This window comes from Lagopus muta, chromosome 7 (genome assembly GCF_023343835.1).
Source record: "Lagopus muta isolate bLagMut1 chromosome 7, bLagMut1 primary, whole genome shotgun sequence".
NCBI classification, from domain to species: domain Eukaryota; kingdom Metazoa; phylum Chordata; class Aves; order Galliformes; family Phasianidae; genus Lagopus; species Lagopus muta.
Window position 1 is genome coordinate 39,601,963 of NC_064439.1, and position 22,314 is coordinate 39,624,276.

Here is a 22,314-nt window from a genome sequence, read left to right on the forward strand (position 1 = left end):
TACTTTTTGAATTCACTTTCTCTCCAAACTCCAATTTGACTTTAATTAAGACATGGACAATCCAATTGAGTTAGAATTGTCTTTAAAAAAAAGCAGCAATCCTATCCAGACACAGATGACTTCTTCCAACGAGTGTGATTTGGCACTCTCTGGAGGCTAAGTGCTCTGTAATTAAGCAAAATGAAACTTGTATGGGGATATTGAGAACACTGGAATTATCCTACAGCACGGGTATTATTTGCCAGAACATTATCCTTTTATTGCTTTTATATCATTAAGATGTAAAATTTAATTAGAACACAGCAACAGACTTAGCTTGTACTATGTATACTTGTCAGCTGTGCAGCTCACCTTCGGACGATATTCAGTATGCAAGCAACATTTTCATACAACACTTTTGTGTTGTAATAAGAACATAACATGTTATGAGAAAGGGATATAATCAGATGTAGATTTAACTATGTGTTGCTTACACCTGCAGGACTTCAATAAACCTCAGGAAACTTCAGCAAAGGAACACAAACTCCACAAAAGATTCAAGAAGAATATCAAAATTATTATAAGATATCATTATTAGAGAACATGATGATATTATATAGTATATATAAATAAAATATATGGAGAATAGCACTGGGTCACAGCCACACAAAAACAACATTTAAATGTCTGGCATAAAAATGAAAAAAGATTAATGAAAAACTAAGTTACTTATTTTTCTCAGAAAAGGCTTTTACTGAACTAGAATAACTTCCTAACAAGTCACCATCACTCAAAAAAAAGCAGAAAAAAATGTTTCTATTTCACTTCAGTCACTGCAGTGAATGCCATTCTCTTAAAAATATCATCCAGCTGTTCAGCTAACATATGATGATATATCATATGCCAGAACAGGGCAGGGCAGAGCCCTTTCCAATTGCAGTTAAATGTGTTTATTTATTTATATAGCAAGCAATTCACAGCAGGAAAGCAATCTTTTCATTCTTGGATATATTAAGATATATTAATGGAAGTGTTCAAAGGACTGAAGGTGAGAACAGAAATTGCTGGTTGTTTCTAAGTGACTTTCAGTACCTACACTAAAGGCACACAAAATAAATAGCGACTTATTCCTGAAATTGTTCTTATTAATTCTGTAATCTCTCACACCTTCAAGGGGCACTGGAATTCAAATAGGTTCAAGCCATTTCTGCCGAGAGGCAGGGAACACTCAACTCATCATTCTGCTGTTTTTGAAGTACCTATTCAAAACATTCATCTGTTTGAAGAGAAAAATTCAGACACCACTTTTAAAGAGAAGGAATTCATATTAATCTTCACATGACGACACCTTCCAGATTTGCAAAACTGACCACTGCTAACGTATACACAAAGCTTTCTAGTAACAGCCATTAAATACTAATCTGCATATCACACAGGTATTTATTAATGAATGGTCAATTTTTCAATAACCATCTACTGACAGCATCCAAAACGCACTTCATGAATTTCCCATGAATTGGACAATGTTTATTTAAAAGTAAAGAAGCCCAACTGACTAAAAGAACTCTGTTCCAGATAGCAAGGAATTACAACTTGCTGCTTTCATTCAGAAATACCTGAACATAAACACAGATTACAGCAGTCTGTCTGTCATCCAGATAATTCTGTTCCTCACCTACATCACTTAAAACAGTCATTACTTCTCCCTCTTAATTATTTACCTTCGAATTACCTTCCTTGTGATGTTTGGCACAGGATCGAAGCTGATTGATCCAATATTGTTTCTCCTTTGCATCAGCAGCTAGAACAGAAGCAAGAGAATGCAAGGGATCACACGAGAACTCTTTCTTGGGATAACAGCAGATGAAGGGAGGAGGATACAAGAGGGAACGGAGAAGGAAGAAAGAGAGAGGGAGGTTATTTACTCATTAGGACTGTACATTCTAGTTTACTCTAATTTAACTATGTGCAATTTCTGAAGCACAACATGCAAATCTCAACTTAAGATGCTGCGGGCAGCTGTAAGCAATAAGCTTATGACACTTCTTCATCGTTATCACTATCAGTTGTTCACAGAATCACAAGGTTGGAAACGATCTGCAAGATCATCCAGTCCAACCCCCCTCCCATTCCTATTAGTACCACAGGCTACTGAACCGTATCTTGTAGCTCCTCATCCAGGCGCCTCTTGAACACTGCCAGGGACGGCGACTCCACCACCTCCCTGGGCAGCCATTCCAGTGCCTGACCACCCTCTGAGAGAAAAAGTTTCTCCTAATGTCCAACCTAAACCTCCTCTGGTATAACTTCTGGCCGTTTCCTCGGGTCCTACTCTTACCAGTTCCAGACATTTTTAAAAGCAGAAGTACCTCAAGATGGCTTTCAACTTTTCCTTTAATCATCACTGTCCATGAAGGACAAAGGCCGTATCTCAGCATTTAAATATGTGAAAACTCTACATCCAGGCCCGTCAACCAGACAAGTTATACATTCTGCAGACACTTCAGGTCTTCTTCAGTACAGTTCAACTGAACTTCTCTTTACACCTATATTTTGCTGGCATGCCTATTAAAGATACAACACCCCCTGACCATCCTTGAAAAATCTAAAATTTAAAAATTGAGAATCTTAATAGTATTGCACTGGCATTCTTCCTTCTTCAACCCTTTAGCAGATTCATTATTACATGCTGTTGTCATGACGGTGGCAGTGGAGAAGATTAGAAATTAAATGTCATGATGTGGACAGCACACAAGGTATCTCCCACAGACAATATGCATTTTAAACTCACACGTACTTAACTCCACATTACTATTCCATTGTGTTTTATAGCGTAGCTTGCAAGAATACAGCTGTACAACTACTACCTTCTGCCAGTACAGGGAAGTAAGAGATAAATGAGAGGAGATGCAGAAGCAAGAAAGGAAGAACACCACAGCTGGTACTTTAAGCAGCACCGTACCTCTCAGTTTAAATATCTCCCCGTTAGCTGAGTAGACCACCAACATGTGCGGTACTTCATCGCTGGGTGATATTATAGCTCCAGCTAAAGACAAGGCTCCTCGAGGCTTCTGGGTTTTACTTTGTTCATTCACAAAATACTGCAGAATTCCCGTCTCGAAGTCCAGCACAAAGTACCTGTTCAAAGAAATACAACGTTTCTGTGAAAGGGTTTTTCAAGCAGTTACTTAGAGGAAAGTGGATCGATCTTTAAAAAAAAAAAAAGATCATAAACAAACAAGGCTAAGCCAATCTCGGTAAATCGATTTTATAAGGTAACATTATTTTGACTAGTAGTTGTTTTGAGGGGTTGGGGTGTTTTTTCTTAAGGACATTTGATTCTTTTGCACAGGTTCCCTCCAGATTAACAGAGAGGTTCACACAAGTCACAAAAGCAAGGAAAGAAGGCTTTAACTAAAGAGATGCACTGAAGATAGAGACAGCTTCTTCTCCATTGGTTGCTTTTTTCCCTTTGCATTTACAACCTCTATACACACTAATTCCCTGCAACTAGTCTTCTGAAAAGGAGCAGCTCTTTTTGCAGAAGGATGAGCACAATTAATGTTATGATATTTTCACTTCTGTGATTGTATTTCACATGCAGTTGTTCTGAGTTTAGTTCTGAAAGTCAAGCAAAGGAAACTGAACATTCAGTTCCCATTAAGCACTGGGTAGGTAGGAAGTACCAGTAGCTATCTACAACAATACAGCTAAGACGTGGAAGCAAATAATAATAATAATAATAATAATAATAATAATCAAACAGAAGGTACTGTGTTTGATGATCATCTAATTTCCAAATTAGCTATTCATAGAATGTTTTTTGCAGGATTCTGAGAAAAGCCCTGCGAGGTTGAAACACAAAACAAATGCTTCATGTAATAAAAAAATATATATTTAAAAACAAACAAGTGCAAAAATCAGAGTCCTTACTCATATCTGAAGTCATTAAACAAAACATCTACTGTTTGTATGGTGTGAAAAACTGTGCTCCATCACAGCTGTTTTGGAAAGGGAAAGAGCAATAGCCTCCTGCTGAACAGTAAACAACCAACATTATTCTACTTCACTCGTTCATCTTCGACTGGCCCCAGCCATTCTACAATGAACTGAACTGCAAGGACTGTATGACCATACACATGTAATTAATTGTGCAGTTCAAGTGAGTCAGAAACATTATTTTAAATATAGCCATCTTTCACAACAGCACATATCTTAAATAGCTTTCTCCTGTAGGAATCACACATATAATCAAACAAAACAACAATTTAACTCTTTGCCAAGAGAGGACAGAAAACCTCTTAGCTCACATGAAGGATTCCCAACAGTGTAGAGTGAATATGATGCAAATACGACCTACGTGCTTTCCTCCACAAAAAAATAAAAGTTAAAAAACTTCCAAAAAAAAAAAAAAGCCCTAACAAATTGACTAATACCATTAACGTGGGCATTTGGAACACGCATTTGCTATTGTTCCTCCAGACAGGATTATCATACTTAAATATACAAATCTCTGTTCAGTATTTCAGAAACTCTTACTAATCAGACTTGCTATTTCGCATACCCCAGATTTGCTCAGGTTATTACTTTATTCTGAAAGTGTCATTTTGTTTTAGCCCTTTTTTTTCAATATTTCCATATTAAGAACACCTTTAAGCTTTTCCATCACATAACATTTGTTTTCATAGCCTACTGAGGTTCCTGTTGTTCTTTCCTGCTTCAATTTTTCCAGCTAAATAAGTTTGAGTATAATAAGCAACTACTGCCTTAGATCATCAGAGCTTCAGACATTTTGCTTGGGCAAGCATCCTTTGCCACCTTTACACACAACTCTACTCCCTCTGCCTCCAAAACAGAACAAAGATCACCTTTGCTTTAAATTATCCATAGGTAAACAATCCTTGCTTCAAATAATCTTAAGCTAGTGCATCATTAATCCTCACACTTCTGCCCTGACTCCATCTCCCATAAGTATCTCCACAACCCTTCCCTCACTGAACAAATGGAAACCCTCTCTTTGTAATCATGAATCATCTTTCCACCTATCCTCTACAGAGTTTATCTTCACAGCATAAAAAAGAGGAGAGCAATGGCAAACTGAATGTCAACCACCATCATGTTTTCAACAGCAGTGCTAAAAATAAGGGAGCTCTAAACAGAAATTGCCAACATTTGAAGATTAACTTACTGCCATCTATTACACCAATCTATAATCTCCATGTTTTGCTTGACTTTTAAATGATTTTACAATACTGCTTCCTCTCTTACAAAGCATTTTTCCCTTCTTCTGATTGCTCTGTAGGGAGAGATGATGCACTTAACGGTAAAAATAGCAGAACTGAAAAACATCTGATCAAAATTCTGACTGCACATTTCATAGCACGTTTTCGTTTCACTTACTCTCAGTTTTCCTTGTCCACTTTAGAAATATCTGTTACATATTCAAAGGGATAAAGCAGACAGAAGTGAAGCTATGCCCCTGAGAAAATGATATGGTCGCTTGACCCTACTGCAAGTGTTTCCCTCTATCCAACTTGTAAGTTCTCAGTTTTCTATCTATTTAGATTTAGCAAACAAGTCCACTCTGAGCCTGTGACATCCACATGATAACTGCCCCACTTTACTTCACTCCTGTTATCAGGCCATCTTTTATCAACTACATCACATGCAGTAAAGCACTGCATCTTCACAGCTTAGAAAAAAGCAACAACTGCATTAAAAAAAAAAAAAAAAAACCTCTTCTCCTACCAAGGAAAAAAGATCCTTTGAGTCTATTAGAACAGAGTCTATTAAATTACATCTAGCAAGAGCACTTCAGTTGAAAAATCTTCACGTATTAGACCAGCAAAGCACCCCCAGAATGAACATAAGCTCCACAAAGACATGCTTTGCATTGCATAAAGCTACCCCACAGAAGGAAACCAGCCATTCACGTACCAGGTACCTTTCACCAGCACCATGACATCCTGCAGAAATAACTTTCGAAATTCCACATATGCAGAGACGATGGCATCCTTCCATATGCTTGTCATCACAGCCATAGCATCAGTGTTAATTTGACCTTCTAGTCAAGCATAACCTATTTTATATATAGTCTCAGAAAAACAGAACATTACCACTGGCCTCATCCCTTCCGTTTTATAGATGCTTTCTTCGTTGCTTGTAAAAGCATGCTGAACATTTTCAGTACAATTTGAACAGTAATACTAAATGGAAAGAAGATTCAATTTTCATAAGCCTTCACATTGCTCTCTTCAAGTACTCTGCCTTCTTTTGTCATCCCAGATGAATCAGTTTTTATGCCTGACAACTTTGAAAGCCAGAAAAGCAAAGAGAATTATCTATAGAAAGAAGAGTTCTAACTACTCAGCAAAAACTGTTCGGGTCAACAAAACAGCTTTCCTCTGATTTTGAAGAGGCCAAAAATCAGTAACTTTTCATAGTCATCCATTCTAACTGTGACCTTGTTCAAGTTGAACAGAAAAGTATTTGATTCATGACTCCCCTTCCCACCTTTCTCATAGCAGTATCCCAGAGGAAAAAAAAAAAAGGAGGGAGCTGCACAGATATCTATAAGACATCTATAGCCTCACAACAGAGGCAGGTGGATAACACTTTCAAAAACATTAAAGTGATAAAAAGGAGCTAGGAGAAGGAATGAGGGATAAATGTTCAATCAAGCAACACAAGACTTCAGGGGAAAAAAAAATAGAAGAAACAGAAACAGCCTCCAAAAACATTTTCTTATGTCACAAAACAAATAATCCAGATGAGACTATCAGAAAAACACAGGAGAAATGGAGACCAGATTCTTTCATTAACTGAGGATGGAAAAGCAATATATATAAAGCAAGAGAGAAGTAATGATGCTGCATGTCCCATTTTAGAAGCTTGATGTAACTGTAATCAAAAGAAGAAGGGTATCTGGTAACTTGAGTTCCACAAGTCATTTGTTCTGCACACCAGGGAAATAACAGCATTAACTTCCCTAGAACTGATTAATCTTGTCATCTTTTCCTCTGTTACTTTACTGAGCTTGCTCATAGAGCACACAGTTACCCAGGACATCGCATTTCTGTAATTAATTTACAGATTACCGCTGATGAAAACTTCAATATACTCTTAAGAGAACAGACAGGCAGGAGGTAGCAGAGCTGAGTTATCAAATACCAGACATACAACAGCAAGAGTCATACAGAAGTTACAAAATAACTGTTACTGCCACACACTTCCAAAAGAACCCTTGGTATTTCTCTTACACTAAAACCGGAAAAAAAAATCTTTTATTTAATTAATATTAATTAAAAGAGACCACCACTATTGTTCTAACCTCACAGCTGCTTAACTGTTCATATTTGATACAAACTGTATGGAAAATACCAGCTTCCTGCTCCTCCGGCCCAGCCCCAGCTCAGCAGTCTCCATCAGGATCCTGAGATTCACCACGGATCTTCCTATGCCTCCCCCACTTCTTCAGGGCACTTGCCACAGACCTCCCTGCTCATGGGATTCACTCTTACATTTCCTCTTCATCCACGGAACACAACTCCACAAAATGAATTGGCCATATTTCTGACATTTACTCTGGAATTACTTTCAACTTCAGCAGCTGAGCTCCCTGTGTTTGCTCAGCACAGAGCACAGGAGCTGAGGGGAGGCATCACGGCGGCTGCAGCTGCTCACGGGGAGTGGAGGGGCAGCGCTGAGCTCTGCTCTGTGTGACAGACACGAGAGAACGGAGCTGTGCCAGGGGAGTCAGGTTGGGAGTTAGGGACAGGGTCTGTGCCAGAGGGCGGTGGGCATGGAGCAGCCTGCCAAGGGCTGTGGGCACGGCACTGAGTGCTGGAGCTCAAGGTGCATTTGGACTGTGCTCTCAGACACTGGGCTTGGGGTGGTGCTGTGTGGAGCCAGGATTGGACTCCCGGGATATTCTGTGATTCTTTGCTTATCACCCAGAAGTACACTGTGTCAAACAAGTGGAAGACATAGCTTCTTCTACTGTCCACAAGTTACAGCAGAGTATTTTCAAATATTTAATTCTCATTGTCCATAAATACCTAACAACTGAGTCCATCAGATGCATTACCAACTGATATCAATTACAAGGTAAAACATTCAGCAACACTCAGCAATCAAGAATTGTATTTCTGCTTTAGCAAAAACAACAAAAAAAAGACTGTCAGGTTTTTAATGTAACTCGTGCATTTGTTAAAAAGGCCTGATGACAACACAATTTCTATTTTACTTGTATTTCAAAACCGTTCCTCTCCAACTAAATCCCAAGCCTTATGAATTTTGTAACTACCTATCCTGACACTCATCATTCAGTTCCATTCCTAACCCCTCTATCCATCCACCTTGACAGCCAGTTCATTAATAAAATGAAAGTCAAGCAGTGCAAGCATTACACACTAGGAAGCACAACTCAGCTGCTTTCTAAATTTGTGGAGCTGAAAAAAAAGAGACTCAAACACTGTACAAATCAACTATTTCAACTGGATTTCACATTTACTGTTAAGTGTATTTTTATAGCAAACTATGGAAAGCTTACTTTTGCTTCCCCATTCAAGAAGAATTTAACAAATAGCAATAGTTTTGGTTTAGGGAGCAATAAAATGCTTGTGGTATATTAGAACAAAAATGGTCTACATCTGAACCTGCCAGAACAACAGCTACAGCATTTTCTGCAAAAAAACAAAACCAAACCCACTCTCTTATATTGCCAATATACTTCTTATACTGCCCCAGTTTGAGAGGATCTGAAAACATCTAAAACTATCAGAAGAACAACATAAACATTCCCCATATGATTTATTTATGTCACAGGTTTTCAAGAAATATCACACATTTCTACTTAAATGACAAATTTTAGTATTCTCATATGGAAATACATTTTTTTAAAATTAAAAAAAAAAAAAATCAAAACATCTATAGGCATTTTAACTTTCAGTTTCACACCCATAACATGGCACATTGCCCGCTGAAGCTGACACTGAATAGAAATCTCAACTCACATATAGGTGTGCCCCCAGCAGAAAAACACCTCTTATAATAGCTACGATCTTTGCTCTGCTCTGAACACATCCAACTGTCTGAAAATAAGTTTTCATTACTCTGTAATGCCAGGAAGTTCTCTAGGCAGGACTGCTAGTTCTCCTTTCAGTCCACTGCAATTCACCTCCAACAACTACCAACCAGCTGCATGTCCTTCACTGTTTCCATAATCTTCAAGAAGATGGCATTTTCAAAAATAATCAAACTATTTATAATTCCTTATTTAAGGTATGTAAGAATCGCTTGACAAAGTAAATGACTGCGTCCAAGGAAAGTTTATGGTTCTAATAAGTGGAAAAGAAGTCATACAGAAATATTTCATTTTTGGGGAACTGTCTTGTTAGGCCACCTTGGAGATATGTATGCAACTAATTAACTGTTGTTGGGTTTTCCCCCCCTCTTTTACCTTGAGCCATAAGATTAATGAAATTGTTCATTGTCAATAAAGAAGCCTGTGTACACTTTTGACAATCAAGGACTTTGCTGGTGAAAGTCATCTCTGAAGACATCATTTGAAGACTGGTGGTTGGAGAGCATGCTTACATTTTGGTTACCTTTTAACATCCTTTATTGAGGTTCTTCAATTTCTCATTTTTTTAAGTAAGAAAAAAATCAAACCTGCAGTATTCTTTAGAAACTTCACTGACTTTGAGCAACTCAGAATGAAAACTTGATTTTTAAAAACAGTTCTACTAATCAAGTTGAACTGCAACTGGGAACTCTTGGAAGCATTACACATCTAAAACAGAGATAAGAAGTAGAATTATTACTCACAGTTAATAGATGACTTGCTTCTGATTATCACACTCTCCTTGATTTTAACCACAGATCCACAAAATCTCAAGATAAATCTCTACTGCTTTGCCAAGTCCCAGTCAATTTCTACACATCTAAGTGAGTACACGTCATGAACAGAAATGTCACTTCTCATCTGAAGAAGCTACATTTGCTTCATAAGTTCAGTTTTTGCTTCCTCAGCCAATTGCCTTCCCCTGCTCAACAGTCTGAAATTCTATAGACAGCAACAGACTAAGGTCAGCTGCCCTTTTGTAAAAGGAGAAGACAGTAAAAATAAAGTAATACTACATAGTTCTCTAATTTCAAGTGGACTTGCTTAGAGGTTGCTTTTTAGTGCTGTGAAGAAAACATAGCCTTAATGATAACGCATCTATTTTTCATTCATCAGGCTTGGAATTCATAACAATTACGAAAAAGAACATTAATTGTCTTTATCCATGCTTCAGCACATCCAACACCACCACACTGAGGGACAGCAATTTATAGCAAACAGATAAACAAAAGGTACACAATTGAGATTGATACCATAAGCAGCACTTAGACCTTCCACTCCACTGAACTGGCTGGCTGCCCAATGCTATTTGTGACATTTAACAATCCTTCCTACCTTCCTTTTTTTTTTTTTTTTTTTTTAAATTTGTTCTAAATTTGCTACTATTTAATTCAGCAGACTTCACTTCTGTATTGCAGATCACAGAGAAAAGGCTAACAGTGACATAACTGGGGGAATAAACAGGTCAGTGCAATCTTAACAGTATTATATATATATAATATATAAGATTATTATATATATATATATATATATATAATCTTAACAACAGTATTATCATCCAGTTCAACTCACATCACAGATGAAAAACAGTTTGCAGATAGAAAAATAAATTTTCATTTACAAGGAAAACAACTTTGACACAAAACAAGAACAGAGCAACTCCATGTTACTTCTAATAACTGGACTGCAGCCAAAAGGGAATTGGGCTTGAAAACATTGGAAATATCCAAATAATTTATCAGGACAGCATCTCTGATAAAAATAGATTTTATTCACAATTGCAGTGGCGGGCATCCTGCAAATAGGTGCACATGCACTACTTCAGGTTCACAAATATTCCCAACACTTAACTAGACATACGGATACCTGCTAAACATACATAGCTGCTATCTACACATGCTTACTGCTAATTGCTTAACTTCTCCTCCTCAAGTTTTCTATCACTCAGGTCTTGCCTGTCCAGCACCAAAAATTAGTAGTCATTCTACATAACATGCCTGTTGATATCCTTCTAAGTCACTAAGTCACCTTGTGTCACTAAGGAGTGGGACCTCTAACTCGACTTCAACTCGAGGCTCAGAGGTATTCCAGATGGCTGGACAGACAAGAGCTGCAGTCTTTGTCCCTATAAATTACTCCATCTACCTAATCCCTGTGACCACAAATTACTTCACCTATCTGCTGAGCATGCAAAGATTATCAGAGATCCCTGATGAGGTAAAAAGACTCTCCTGAAAAGAACTATTAGGAAAATGTTTATCTTGTCAGTTGGCAGCCATCAGAAATCAAGTTCTTTACTTTCTCTGTTTTCCAAAAATCCAGTGGGTTTAATATTGTTTAGATTTTGCACACCAAGAGGATGCAAAGAAAATACAATGCATGTACTCTGCTTAGTCAAAGAATATTCTCACAGCAACGTGCCACAAGAGTACTCAAACTAACTCTTTGGAGAGCCTATGATCAATCAAGGTGAGACATAAGGAAAGAAATCAACTCATTTGCTGTCATCATACAATAAATCACGCGTACAAAAAAAACCCTAAATATTGAGGGAATCATACATCACTACAAAGTCTTAAGCATCTCCAGAAGCAACACAATCAATAGAATTTGATAGGTTTGGTGAGTACACTTCACATCAAAAATTGCATTGTGTCTAACAAACTCCTTTTCCACAAAGTACTTAAAAATTCAGTATGAAATAAGCAGTTTCACACACCAAAAATACATCTCTCCAACAAGACAAATACCAGATTGTGGAAAGCTGAAATTTTGAACTAGAAGGCTCTATTATGTCCATTAAACATACTATAAATGACCTTAAAACCTAAGAATCTCAGAGGCTTATTTGAGTGAAAGTAATAAGATGACACTGAATGTAGCCAGTGAACACAGCTGCTCCAATTGACAAGTCTAAGTCTGACTGATGCTATTACGCCATATTCTTTCAGTAGTATCTACACAGAGATGTGCACACTGAGAATGCATTTTCTGTACAATCACGTATGATGACAGATCAATAATGAAATTAAACTTGACCAAGAGCCAATACATCACAGAGATTTCTGACAACTACTTGCCATATTTTGTAGGATTCTTAATAGACTGAAAGAGAAGACATGACATTACCTTGGGGTTTTTTGGTGTTTGCTATTATAACATCCAAAAATCAATGAAAAATAATCATTTGATAACTTGGTTTTCCTACGACATAATGGGAGAGTAGCAAATTCAGACATCTTGTATCCTATCTCCACTATGCCCAATGGAAGTCTGAAATCGTTGGGTTTATACCAGCATGATCGTGCAGCAAAGTTTAAAGAAAACCACATCCCACAGACATGTGTCAGACAGTCAGGTCCATATCACAATTTTATCTCAAGCCACTCAGTATCATCCATAATCTAAGTTCTCTGCTATTCGCTACTAGTAAACTTCAGTGATGTCAAAACATACAGCAGAAAAAGACTGCTGAAAACAAAGAACATCTATCCAACTGAAGTACCCACACACCCTTCTTCACCTTTAGCTATTGGAGCCTGTCCTCTAAGTTATGTTAAGTGAGGCAGACACCATTACCAAAAGCACAGAAAATGCAGGAAGGAAGGAAGCAGTGAATATTTATCACAGGTGTCTACTACACAATACCTTCCAATTGTCCTATCCTAAACTGTCCTATCACTTCCCTTGTACTGCATGCCAATGATGAACCCAACCCATACTTGCAGAGGTAAATCTGGTTAATATTTCTCTAACCTGTATCTCCCAACTCTTCCTTTCTCTTCTATGACAACCTGTAAGGATTAAGTCCGACTCAAACCTGCATTACTGTGACTAGGTATTATGTCCTGCCTGGTGAAGGCACCTTCACCCATTTGCTGACTTTGAGACATCTTCATTACCAAAAATTACTGGTTTCAAGCAGAAAAGTATCTAAGCATAGGACAGCCACTGCGGGCCTGAGGTTTTATGTCAGATCTGATATTAGTTTGGATGTCACCTGGAGATGAAGTACTCTCGGGGACTGAAATATTAATAAACCAAATAACAAAGGCACAGAGAGCGACCCTGAGCAGCAGCAAGAGCACTGAAACTGAGGAAGAGATGATTGCTGGCTTCCAAAGCCCAAACACCTCCACGTTGGAAGTCTGGAAAACTATTCAAGTAATCAAGACCACAAAATGGACTGCAAATAGAGCTAGCTCAAATAACACGAATACTCTGACTTCAATTAGAGTAGCTGTAGAGTAGTTCAGCTACTCTAAGTGCCTACTTCTTTGTTCAATTTAACAGTGAGAGAACGGAAATTAGAAACACTGTTCAATCATAGTTTGAGCCAATTTCACAAAGAAAAGGAATCTGTTGTCTTAACTCAGAAGTTATTTGGGCTGTAATGTCTTAGAGTTAAAAGCCATGGAAATTGCCTGTGTAGCTGAAACATAATAGGTGAAATGTGCTACAGTGACAGCCTGTCCCTTAAAACAGGTACAGCACAGTGGTTAGTCAGGGAACTTCAGGGAGTTGACCAGCATATAAAGAATGAAGAGTAAATACCAGCGCAAGTAAATTCTTCTTTACTGCTTACAGGATACTAGGGTCACTTTAAGAGAGCGTAAAAACCCTGAAATCAAGGAAAGTTAAATTTTATGCTATAAAAGCTGCTCTATTTTGTAGATAACACTTACTGGAAAAAATATCTACTAGAAAACAGGACTGTCTCTTACTTAGTTCTTCCCTCACATTTAAACACGCAATACAAGAAGTGAGAGGGGATTCGTAGAATCTCTTATTAAAAGCACCCAGAAGTTTTCATTAGAAAGATATTACTGAAAATTAATTAGAGCAGTCACTCATGTAATGGTTTATGGAGACAGGAACTTGGTTTTATCACAACCACTCTGCTGCCAACGAGCGATGGACAATTTATAGAGCAGAAGAAGATGACAATTAAGGAGCAGACAAGCAGAACAGTTTGGTCATTGGGTTTGCCAGAAGCCTTCAGGAGATATACCTAAAACTAAGTAAACAGAAATCTGAAGACTCACATTGACACTACAGTTCAGTATAAAACACTATTACTTTGACTTCCACCCACAAACAAAAGCAAAGCATACAGTCCCTCACTGGACTGTATCTTCTAGGCACTAATAAATAAGTTGGTGAAGATAGTTTTCTTTGTACAAGTTCGTATCAAAACTAGCTCATCAACAAGCATCTTGGACAACTTAAAGATGAGAACTAGTTGGTTACTCCTTCCTAGGCTTATTAAACAACTGATGGAGGGGAGGGGGAAGGGGGTCAACTGCCCCCATAGGCCTGTGTTTTGACAATATACTGGTGTTATTCTTTCAAGTTATACAGAACACTGGACTTTCTCCTGCAGCTTCAACAAACTAAGCAAGCACTTACTGGTGACAGCAAAGATTTAACTGTTATCCTTGAAGCTGGAGTACTTTACAAGACAGATAATGACATTTAAGATATATTTACAATTTTTTTTTTTTTCAAGTTTATTTGTCACTTCCGTAAGTGGAATCCCATGGCCACGAGTGAGTACAGTGAGGAATAAGTAAGAAGTTTACTTCCTTTAGGTGACAGTGTGTTTTTAATTCAGTTCAAAAAACCTTGTGAAACCGTATCAACTGAGGGCTGTTTTAGTGACATATTGTGTTGTTGTATTTATCAGCACGGATAAAACTGCAGAGAGAATTCTGATGTTTAGACTTTTCTGTATTCACACCACTAAGAATCACAACTGATGGCACATGGTCTGAGTATTTTCCTTCAAAGAGAGGAATAAGCACAATACTAGTTTCTCCCCATTCATTTCTACTTTACATTATCTATTTGATCTCTGGCTTACCATCTGCTAATCCAAAAACCTCTATATAACGAAAAATTAAACCTACAAGTGAAAGCACACACCTAGTATATTCTGTATTTTCAACACCCTCAGGCACGCTGTGTAAAGCTCTGGTTAATGTCACTTCTGCTAAGCTTAAAAATGACCAGCAGGTAGAAAAAGTATCCTCTGTTTCTTCTGATGTATGAGAAACAGCTAGGATGTCATATGAACCTAGAGATATTAGCTCCAGCTTTCTCTAGTCTTCCTGAGAGAGCAGTGTGACAGAAATACCACCAGAAGACAATAAATAAATAAATACAAAAATGTGTTCATGTAGGGCAAGCAGGAAAATACTCAAAGGTACACAGGAAGCTGAATCACCCCATACATTTTGAAAGTTTTCAAACAAACACCATTCAAAAACACCAAAAGTCACCTTTATTGCTGAGTACACCCAGGCTCCAAATCACAGGTGCCATTAATGTATTCCAGGCAGAAGAAGCTGTTATGTCTGCTCCCACTTCACTGCTGGAGATCATCACCCCGCAGAGTGAATAAACCTGTCCTCAGTGAAATTAAAATTGATGGACTCATGCTGGGTGACACTGTCTCTTGCACTGATCCGCTTTTCAAACATTGTTATTTGGAAGAAAGTAGGAGATATTTGTCTATGTGAGTTGCTTGTATGAGACTGCAAAGAAACGACATCTGCTGGAAGCCAAGGCCCTTCCAAAAGTTACACTTCATCTAATTTGCATGTGATGTATTTCCATGGAAGAAGACCAAAAACAAAAAAAAACAAGAAAAAACAAAAAACAAAAACAAAAACAAAAAAAAACCCAACAATCATCTTACAATCATCTTATTCTTATAATTGTTTAGATTCTGCGTGAATAATTCAAAACAAGTACACTGAAAATAAGAAAAAAAAAAGTAGTCCTGGTATTTCTTAATACAGAGAACTCCTTAATGATCAGTAAATAGGAAGTATTAAATATCTAACGTTGATCTTTTAATCTGAGTTACTTATTTTTAAACAGAAATACGATATCTTGGATATTTACACCACAGTCCACAGCAACTGTACAAAGACAAACAACAATGTGCCTCCTAAATCTCAGATATTTGGGCAAAATAAAGTGAACCGCACTTAGAAAACTTAAGTGAAAAACAATCTTACTCTTGTTCCTCAAGGAAGAATTACAGAATGGCCTGGGTTGAAAAGGACCACAATGATCATCTTCTTTCAACCCCCTGCTGTGTGCAGGTCACCAACCAGCAGACCAGGCTGCCCAGAGCCACATCCAGCCTGGCCTTGAATGCCTGCAGGGATGGGGCATCCACAGCCTCCTTGGGCAACCTGTTCCAGTGCATCACCACCTCTGTGTGAAAAACTTCCTCCTGATATCTAACATAAACCTCCCCTGTCTCAGTTCAAGATGATTCACTTTGTCCTATCACTATCCACTTTCATAAACAGTCATAAGAACTGAGGACCATCAAGACCATAAAGGACCACTTTAAAAGCCTAGTTCAACTGAAGAAACCCTCCTCTATTCATCGTTACATCAGAACTACCAGTCTGTCGCCTTAGTTTTTCAGTTCCTGTCTTTGGCTAACAGCAATACTGAGCACTGCATTCCAGCAGAATCTGTACAATAATAAATGTTGTTAGCTAAAGCAGAAGATGGCACATAATTTGCCAGGTTAGACTTCGGGTAGGAGAGGAACTTCAGAGAATCATCCACCTGGTAGGACAGTGATCCACTGCCTCTGCCAGCTACTAGCATCACATGGAAACCACTGGCCTGTGTTTTCAGCTGTCGATCTCAAGCCTCTGGTAACAGTACACGGCAGAACTCACTTCAGTTTGTCCTGCACACATTGAAGCTCACTTACTGCTGCATTAGGAACCCTCAACTATTCCAGACTTGTGGAAATTCAGCTTCCATGCAATTGCATGCAACACCTTTCTCCCACACTGAAAACAGCCTCTTCCACACTAAAAACCACTTTACTAATATGAATCTTTTATGACCAAAGGAAACAGATGATAAGAACAATTTTTACCACTCAGCATCAGCAGTCCTGCCAAGTCAGATTCCACTGTACTCAGTGCTACACCGATTTCAATTTTAAAGTCATGAAAACATGGCATTTTGCAGGGACCTCTGACACTGCGTATGTTTCTGTCAAATCCCTTGTTGTATCTTACTGAATTGGTCAAACCACATTTGCTGGGCAGCCAGCAAGTAGGTAATTTTCAATCAGATTTGATAAGAGTTAACACAGAAGCAATCAGGCTACTCTACAGAAGGCACAGGCTCACCAATAACTTTTTACAAGCACAACATGATTTCTGTTGTCATTCCTAGCATTACAGCCAAGCCAGTTATAACAAAGCAATTCAGGAATTTCTAATTTAATCCACCCTCCCACACGAATGAGTACCTTTGCCATAACTGATGTTATGAATGACTATGATCAAGCATTGTGAAAACAGAAGTTAAAATACTTCACTGTTGCAATACGCTAGTGCTTTGATATGAAAGAAATTTCCAAGAAAGCTTTAGGCACAGTCTTTTTACCCACTGGAACAATCCGAGAACACAGCTAGGACAATAAGCTTTTGCACTGTCTCACCAAAACTATAGAAACTGCTTTCCATTAGCCTTAGCTTGACAGAAAGATGCAGGTACTTCCTTTCTCCCCCGAACACCCAGCAGTATGCATTCTCACTTCCAAAACAAATCATGTAGAAAGCAAGATTCCTAAGACTTACCATCTGGTTACCAGGAGCAGTTTCAGAGTTGAAGTGTTTAAAAGCCTTGTCTTGTAACTATTAGGAGCAGGTTGTTAATCTCCTGTTTCCAATATCGGGCACCCTCATCACTTTAAGTATTGGCAATGTATGTTGCAGATGCAAACAGCCAAACTCTAGTAAAAGAATCAGTGGGTGTATGACGAAATAAGGCAATGACAGTGCCTTCTAGTAGGACATAAACCCTACAGAGCAATAGCAGGTAAAAAGGAAGGAAAAATTGCTCATCCCTGCCAATGACCAGTGATAGCTCAAGAGCAGTGCAATCTGTATCCAGAGAGACACGACTCCCTCAGCTGCTAACCCTTACATGAGAGTGAGGATGGATGGATCCAGGCTCCACACCTTCCAGTCACTCAGGTGCACTGCTCGTCCCTGAGCTCCCTGGGTTAGCCATGGCTTTTCACCTGGTGCTCAACCTGGCAAGTTCAGGCTGTGACCTGGTAGTTCCACTGCAGTGGGTCAGAGCAGTTTCATTTGATTTGTACAGCTTGAACTCTCCCATTTCTGCTCTGCTTTTTGTGGTGGTGTTTCTTCCTTCTAGCTTTTGTCATCGTTTCTAATTATGACAAAAAACAATACTGTACTAAGTACTTGTCTATTTAACCACTTCTTTGTAGTTTTCTTCCATTTTCTTCCCAAATGGTACAAACTACTCACAAACACTCTCAGCAGATGCTGATTCTCAGCTGTTAGTTTCTCTTGCCTAACACTCCAAACAGAAAGATGTGATTCAGAACATACACCGTTATTCTCCCTCTCCTCAAAACAACTTGCTTCTAAGATATTATAATTGGAGATGTTCAAGTGAAGAAAACAAAATTCTCTAATAGAACACAAGTCTCAAATGAAAACAGAACCTACAAGTCATGCATTTAACAGCCATATCTAAAAAGCATTATTTTGCACACACATTATTTCTCACAAGAAAACACTGTAAAGAAGTAATACTTCTCAACTTAGAGAGCAAAAACTAACACATTTTCCTAGCAGTGATTTGATACTGAAAGGTCATTCCTGTTCTGCAGTGCCCTTTGGTACCCTGCTGCCTCCCTCCCATACACTTCTCCATACACCATATCCAGCACTGCACCCTCTTTGCTCAGAATGAAATGAAAAGCAATGGCAAGGAAATAGTGTGATAGAAGGAGGAAAAGAAACCAAACACTAAATACATTTGGAGAAGAAGTCCTTAACAACAGACTAAACTTCTTGCAAATAACATTAAGGTATTCCTTAGATTCCTCTAGTAATCGATGCTTGCTGTTAAAACTGCAATCACAAGCCTGCCTACCACAGTCCATGAAACCACAACAGAGAAGGGAATTTTGGGGAGGAAAAAAAAAAAAAAAAAAAAAGGACACAACACAACATAACTTCTGCATCGAACACTGGGCAATAAACCAACTCCTAAGTTTAAATACTCTTTGAAACAGAACAGATTCATCAAAATTAGTTCAAGTAACTAAAGTATGACAATACTATTAGGGAAAAAAGAAGCAAACAGAACAAGTATAGATCATTATAGATAAGGCACAAAAGCAGAGCTCCAGTAGTTTCCAGATTTCCAGAACTTAGTCACAGTTCCATAATTTTTATAGTTTCCTTTTTAAAAGTGTGCAATTCAGTATTCCAGTAACTAAATCCAGTTGAAGGAATGTAATGAAAGTCAAAACTCAACATATGAGTACAGTAGGCATTTTCGGTCTCTTAGACATCTGTTCTTGATGTCCTGACACCATCTCAAAAATACAATCTGTGAGAAACCGTACTGTATACTCTTCCTGTACCAGCTGCTTTCTCTATTACCACTGACAGTTCCATTTAAGCTGTCCAAGTCCCTTGGTTGAGATACCTATTCCACACCCCTAGTGTTCAATCTGTTCAGACATAAATTGTGAAAAATCCAGTCTTAAGCTCAAGGGGAATAAAATTCCAAAAGGTTTCAAGCCATTGCCTAATCTCTGGAACCAACGGTCAGTCTGTCCAGTTCTAACTATTAGAAAATGCAACATTTTTACAGCTGATCTCTTTACTTTCAAGTATTTTCTCCAATTCACTTCCTAGAACACCTACCAACCCTACACTCATTGCCACAGCATCAAATAAAAGATCAGATAAAGGGGAAAATATTGAGAAGGACCCTTCAAACACTAGAAGGAAGACAGGTGGACTCGTGCCACTTACCTGGTCCTACTTCATATCCCTTCAGACTTAACTGCCAATCCGGCAATCCAACACAGGAAGGATCAAGACAAGATTCAGCACCTTTTCAACACTTTTTCCTCAAGACTTTAATTCTTCCATTTAAAAACTAGAAAAGACATGAACCCAAGCCATCAGGCTAACAGTTCTAAGCTGCTCCAGCACCTGCTTAGAAGGTCTTGCCATTTCCTATGACTCATCCTTCAGCACAGAACTCCTACCGGAACATCTGTGCCCAAGCAAGGCCCACCTGAGCCTCCTACCAACTTTCACAGTCGTCTGCACCCTCTATTACAGCTCATGCATGACAGAGACAGTCCCAACAGACTTCACACACTGACAGTGTGGCACAGTCACAGTGTGAAAGGAGAACCTTCAGTTCTTCCTACGTTTGAACAATCCGCCAGCCTCCCAAAGCCTAGCAGAAACGCAGTATGTGTTACAGGCTTTCTTCTGAGCAATATTGGACACTTCGAGCCCCTGGGAAAGACAGGGCAGCTGAAGGAGACTGCCCAAAAACACCACCTGCTTACTGCCTGCAACTAATTCCTACATCTATATCCACATATATGTACATATATATCCAGAGTTTTGCTTTCAGATAGTGGCTGTTCTCTTACCTTCTTATGCTAAGTCTCAATTAGTACCTTACTTAAGAAAAGTGTAACATGTTATTTTCCCAGCATAATCACATTTTCCTACCAAAATATAACTGGGGATGTGAAGGGGGTTTGTAACTAGCAGTCCCCCAGCAAGTTATTTAATTATAGAAGAAACCTGAAGAGCTAGAAGTTTCTGGTATCCCAGTCTTTTCTTGTGTTATTTTTCTGATTTTCTATGATTGTTCTCAGGACATTCTGCACTGAGACCTGCCAAAACTAAGTAGCCCATGTATTAATTAAAAAATTTAATTAAAAAAAAAGAAAGAAAGAAAGAAAGAAAAAAAAAGTAAGTAAAAGCAAGAAAGTATTTACACAACTAATCCTGGTTTATTTTCACATTGGCTAGGTTTCAAGCTGACGTATTTTCAACATTCAGAAGCCAACCCCTTAAAAAGAACCTATCCAGAGAAAGACACTGACTGCACTGCACTGCATTACAACAGTACAATTCAACAGAGTACAAAGCATATTCCATCCCATCAACAAATAATATACCATAAATATAGCTGCCTTGAGCCAGCTAAGCTTTATGGAGGTTTTATCACAGTTCACTGACTTCTCTGTCAGACCTTCATAGTTCAACCTTGTTTTGCAATGCCCTGTCCTCAGCAAGAGTATTTGCCAGAAGCCAGCAACTCCTCAGCATTGTTTTTAGCTACATATGGAACATCAAGGAATAAGAGACCTCAAGATGTAATAACTTTCCTGTAAACTGAAAGCCTACTGTTTCAATTTGAAAACCACAGCATCTTATAATCAATGAGAGCCACTTTTGGATCTCAGTTCTGCTGCAAAAGATAAACCTAAACACATATCTAAACCTCTGACAATGATTTAACAAGGAAAGGCTCTTTTATTAGGGATCTAGCACTTCTTCCTCTAATCTCAGTAGACAGTGCTTCATTTAAGGCTTGCCCAAATTCTACAAACGACGCATGGTATTACCTGATAAAACAGACAATTTTGGGGATGGCTTTTGTTTTTTAAAAAACACCGCAGTGTAAAATATGGGTTTGTTTTTGTTTTTTTAATGAAAAAAAGATAACAGCTGTGCTACAACTTAGTTCTAGAAACTACTTGTACAGAATAATGTATTGCAAAGCTGACAAGGATACAACCTCACTGTCAGGATTTTTTTTCAATTGTATGTGTTGTAATGTGTTCCAAGCATTAATAACATTTCCAGCAAAGCAGTAAATTAGCACAGTTCATAACTCACTTTTATCTGAAACGTTCTTGTCTTCATCATCTAGGCCAGGGGTGTAATGCCAATACAAAACTGGTGCATACAAGAATTTGGCTCCTTTTTTTTTTTTCCTGATAATTCTCTCATGTTCATCTAGCTATTGTAGCATGTGGACCAGCATACATTACCCATGTAATTTATGTGGAAGAAACAGCCTGGTTTTAGCTGTTTTTAAACCCTGGAACACATCATAAGAGCTGAAGCACCACTTACAAAAGCAGTAAACACAAAGATTTCAAAGGCAGTTTCCAGATGCAGAAAGGCATGCGCTGATGCCAGGAAACAGCAGTCCTCATACCAGTTCTTCATTCCTCTCTCATTCCACATAGCATCGCTTACATAATTCATAAAGGTATATTCTCCACAGTTATTCCAGACACAAATTATTATAATATATTCTATATGATTACATGGACCATCAGACACTTTCAG

The 22,314-nt window shown here is 38.3% G+C and overlaps 1 protein-coding gene across 2 annotated transcripts in view; it reads right to left on the reverse strand.

The window, feature by feature from the left end:
- Positions 1-22,314, reverse strand: part of OSBPL10 (oxysterol binding protein like 10) — a 98,259-nt gene that overhangs the window by 65,277 nt on the left and 10,668 nt on the right. Inside the window, exons 1-3 of one of the 2 annotated variants that reach the window (XM_048950645.1) lie at positions 5,917-6,035; positions 2,942-3,117; positions 1,701-1,780 (exon numbers count right to left, since the gene is read on the reverse strand). In XM_048950645.1, the coding sequence (XP_048806602.1) occupies positions 1,701-1,780; positions 2,942-3,117; positions 5,917-6,020 (360 nt within the window). In that variant the 5' untranslated portion in view covers positions 6,021-6,035. Of the gene's footprint in view, positions 1-1,700; positions 1,781-2,941; positions 3,118-5,916; positions 6,036-22,314 lie in introns of those variants that run through there. The other variant, XM_048950644.1, reaches the window with a different exon arrangement.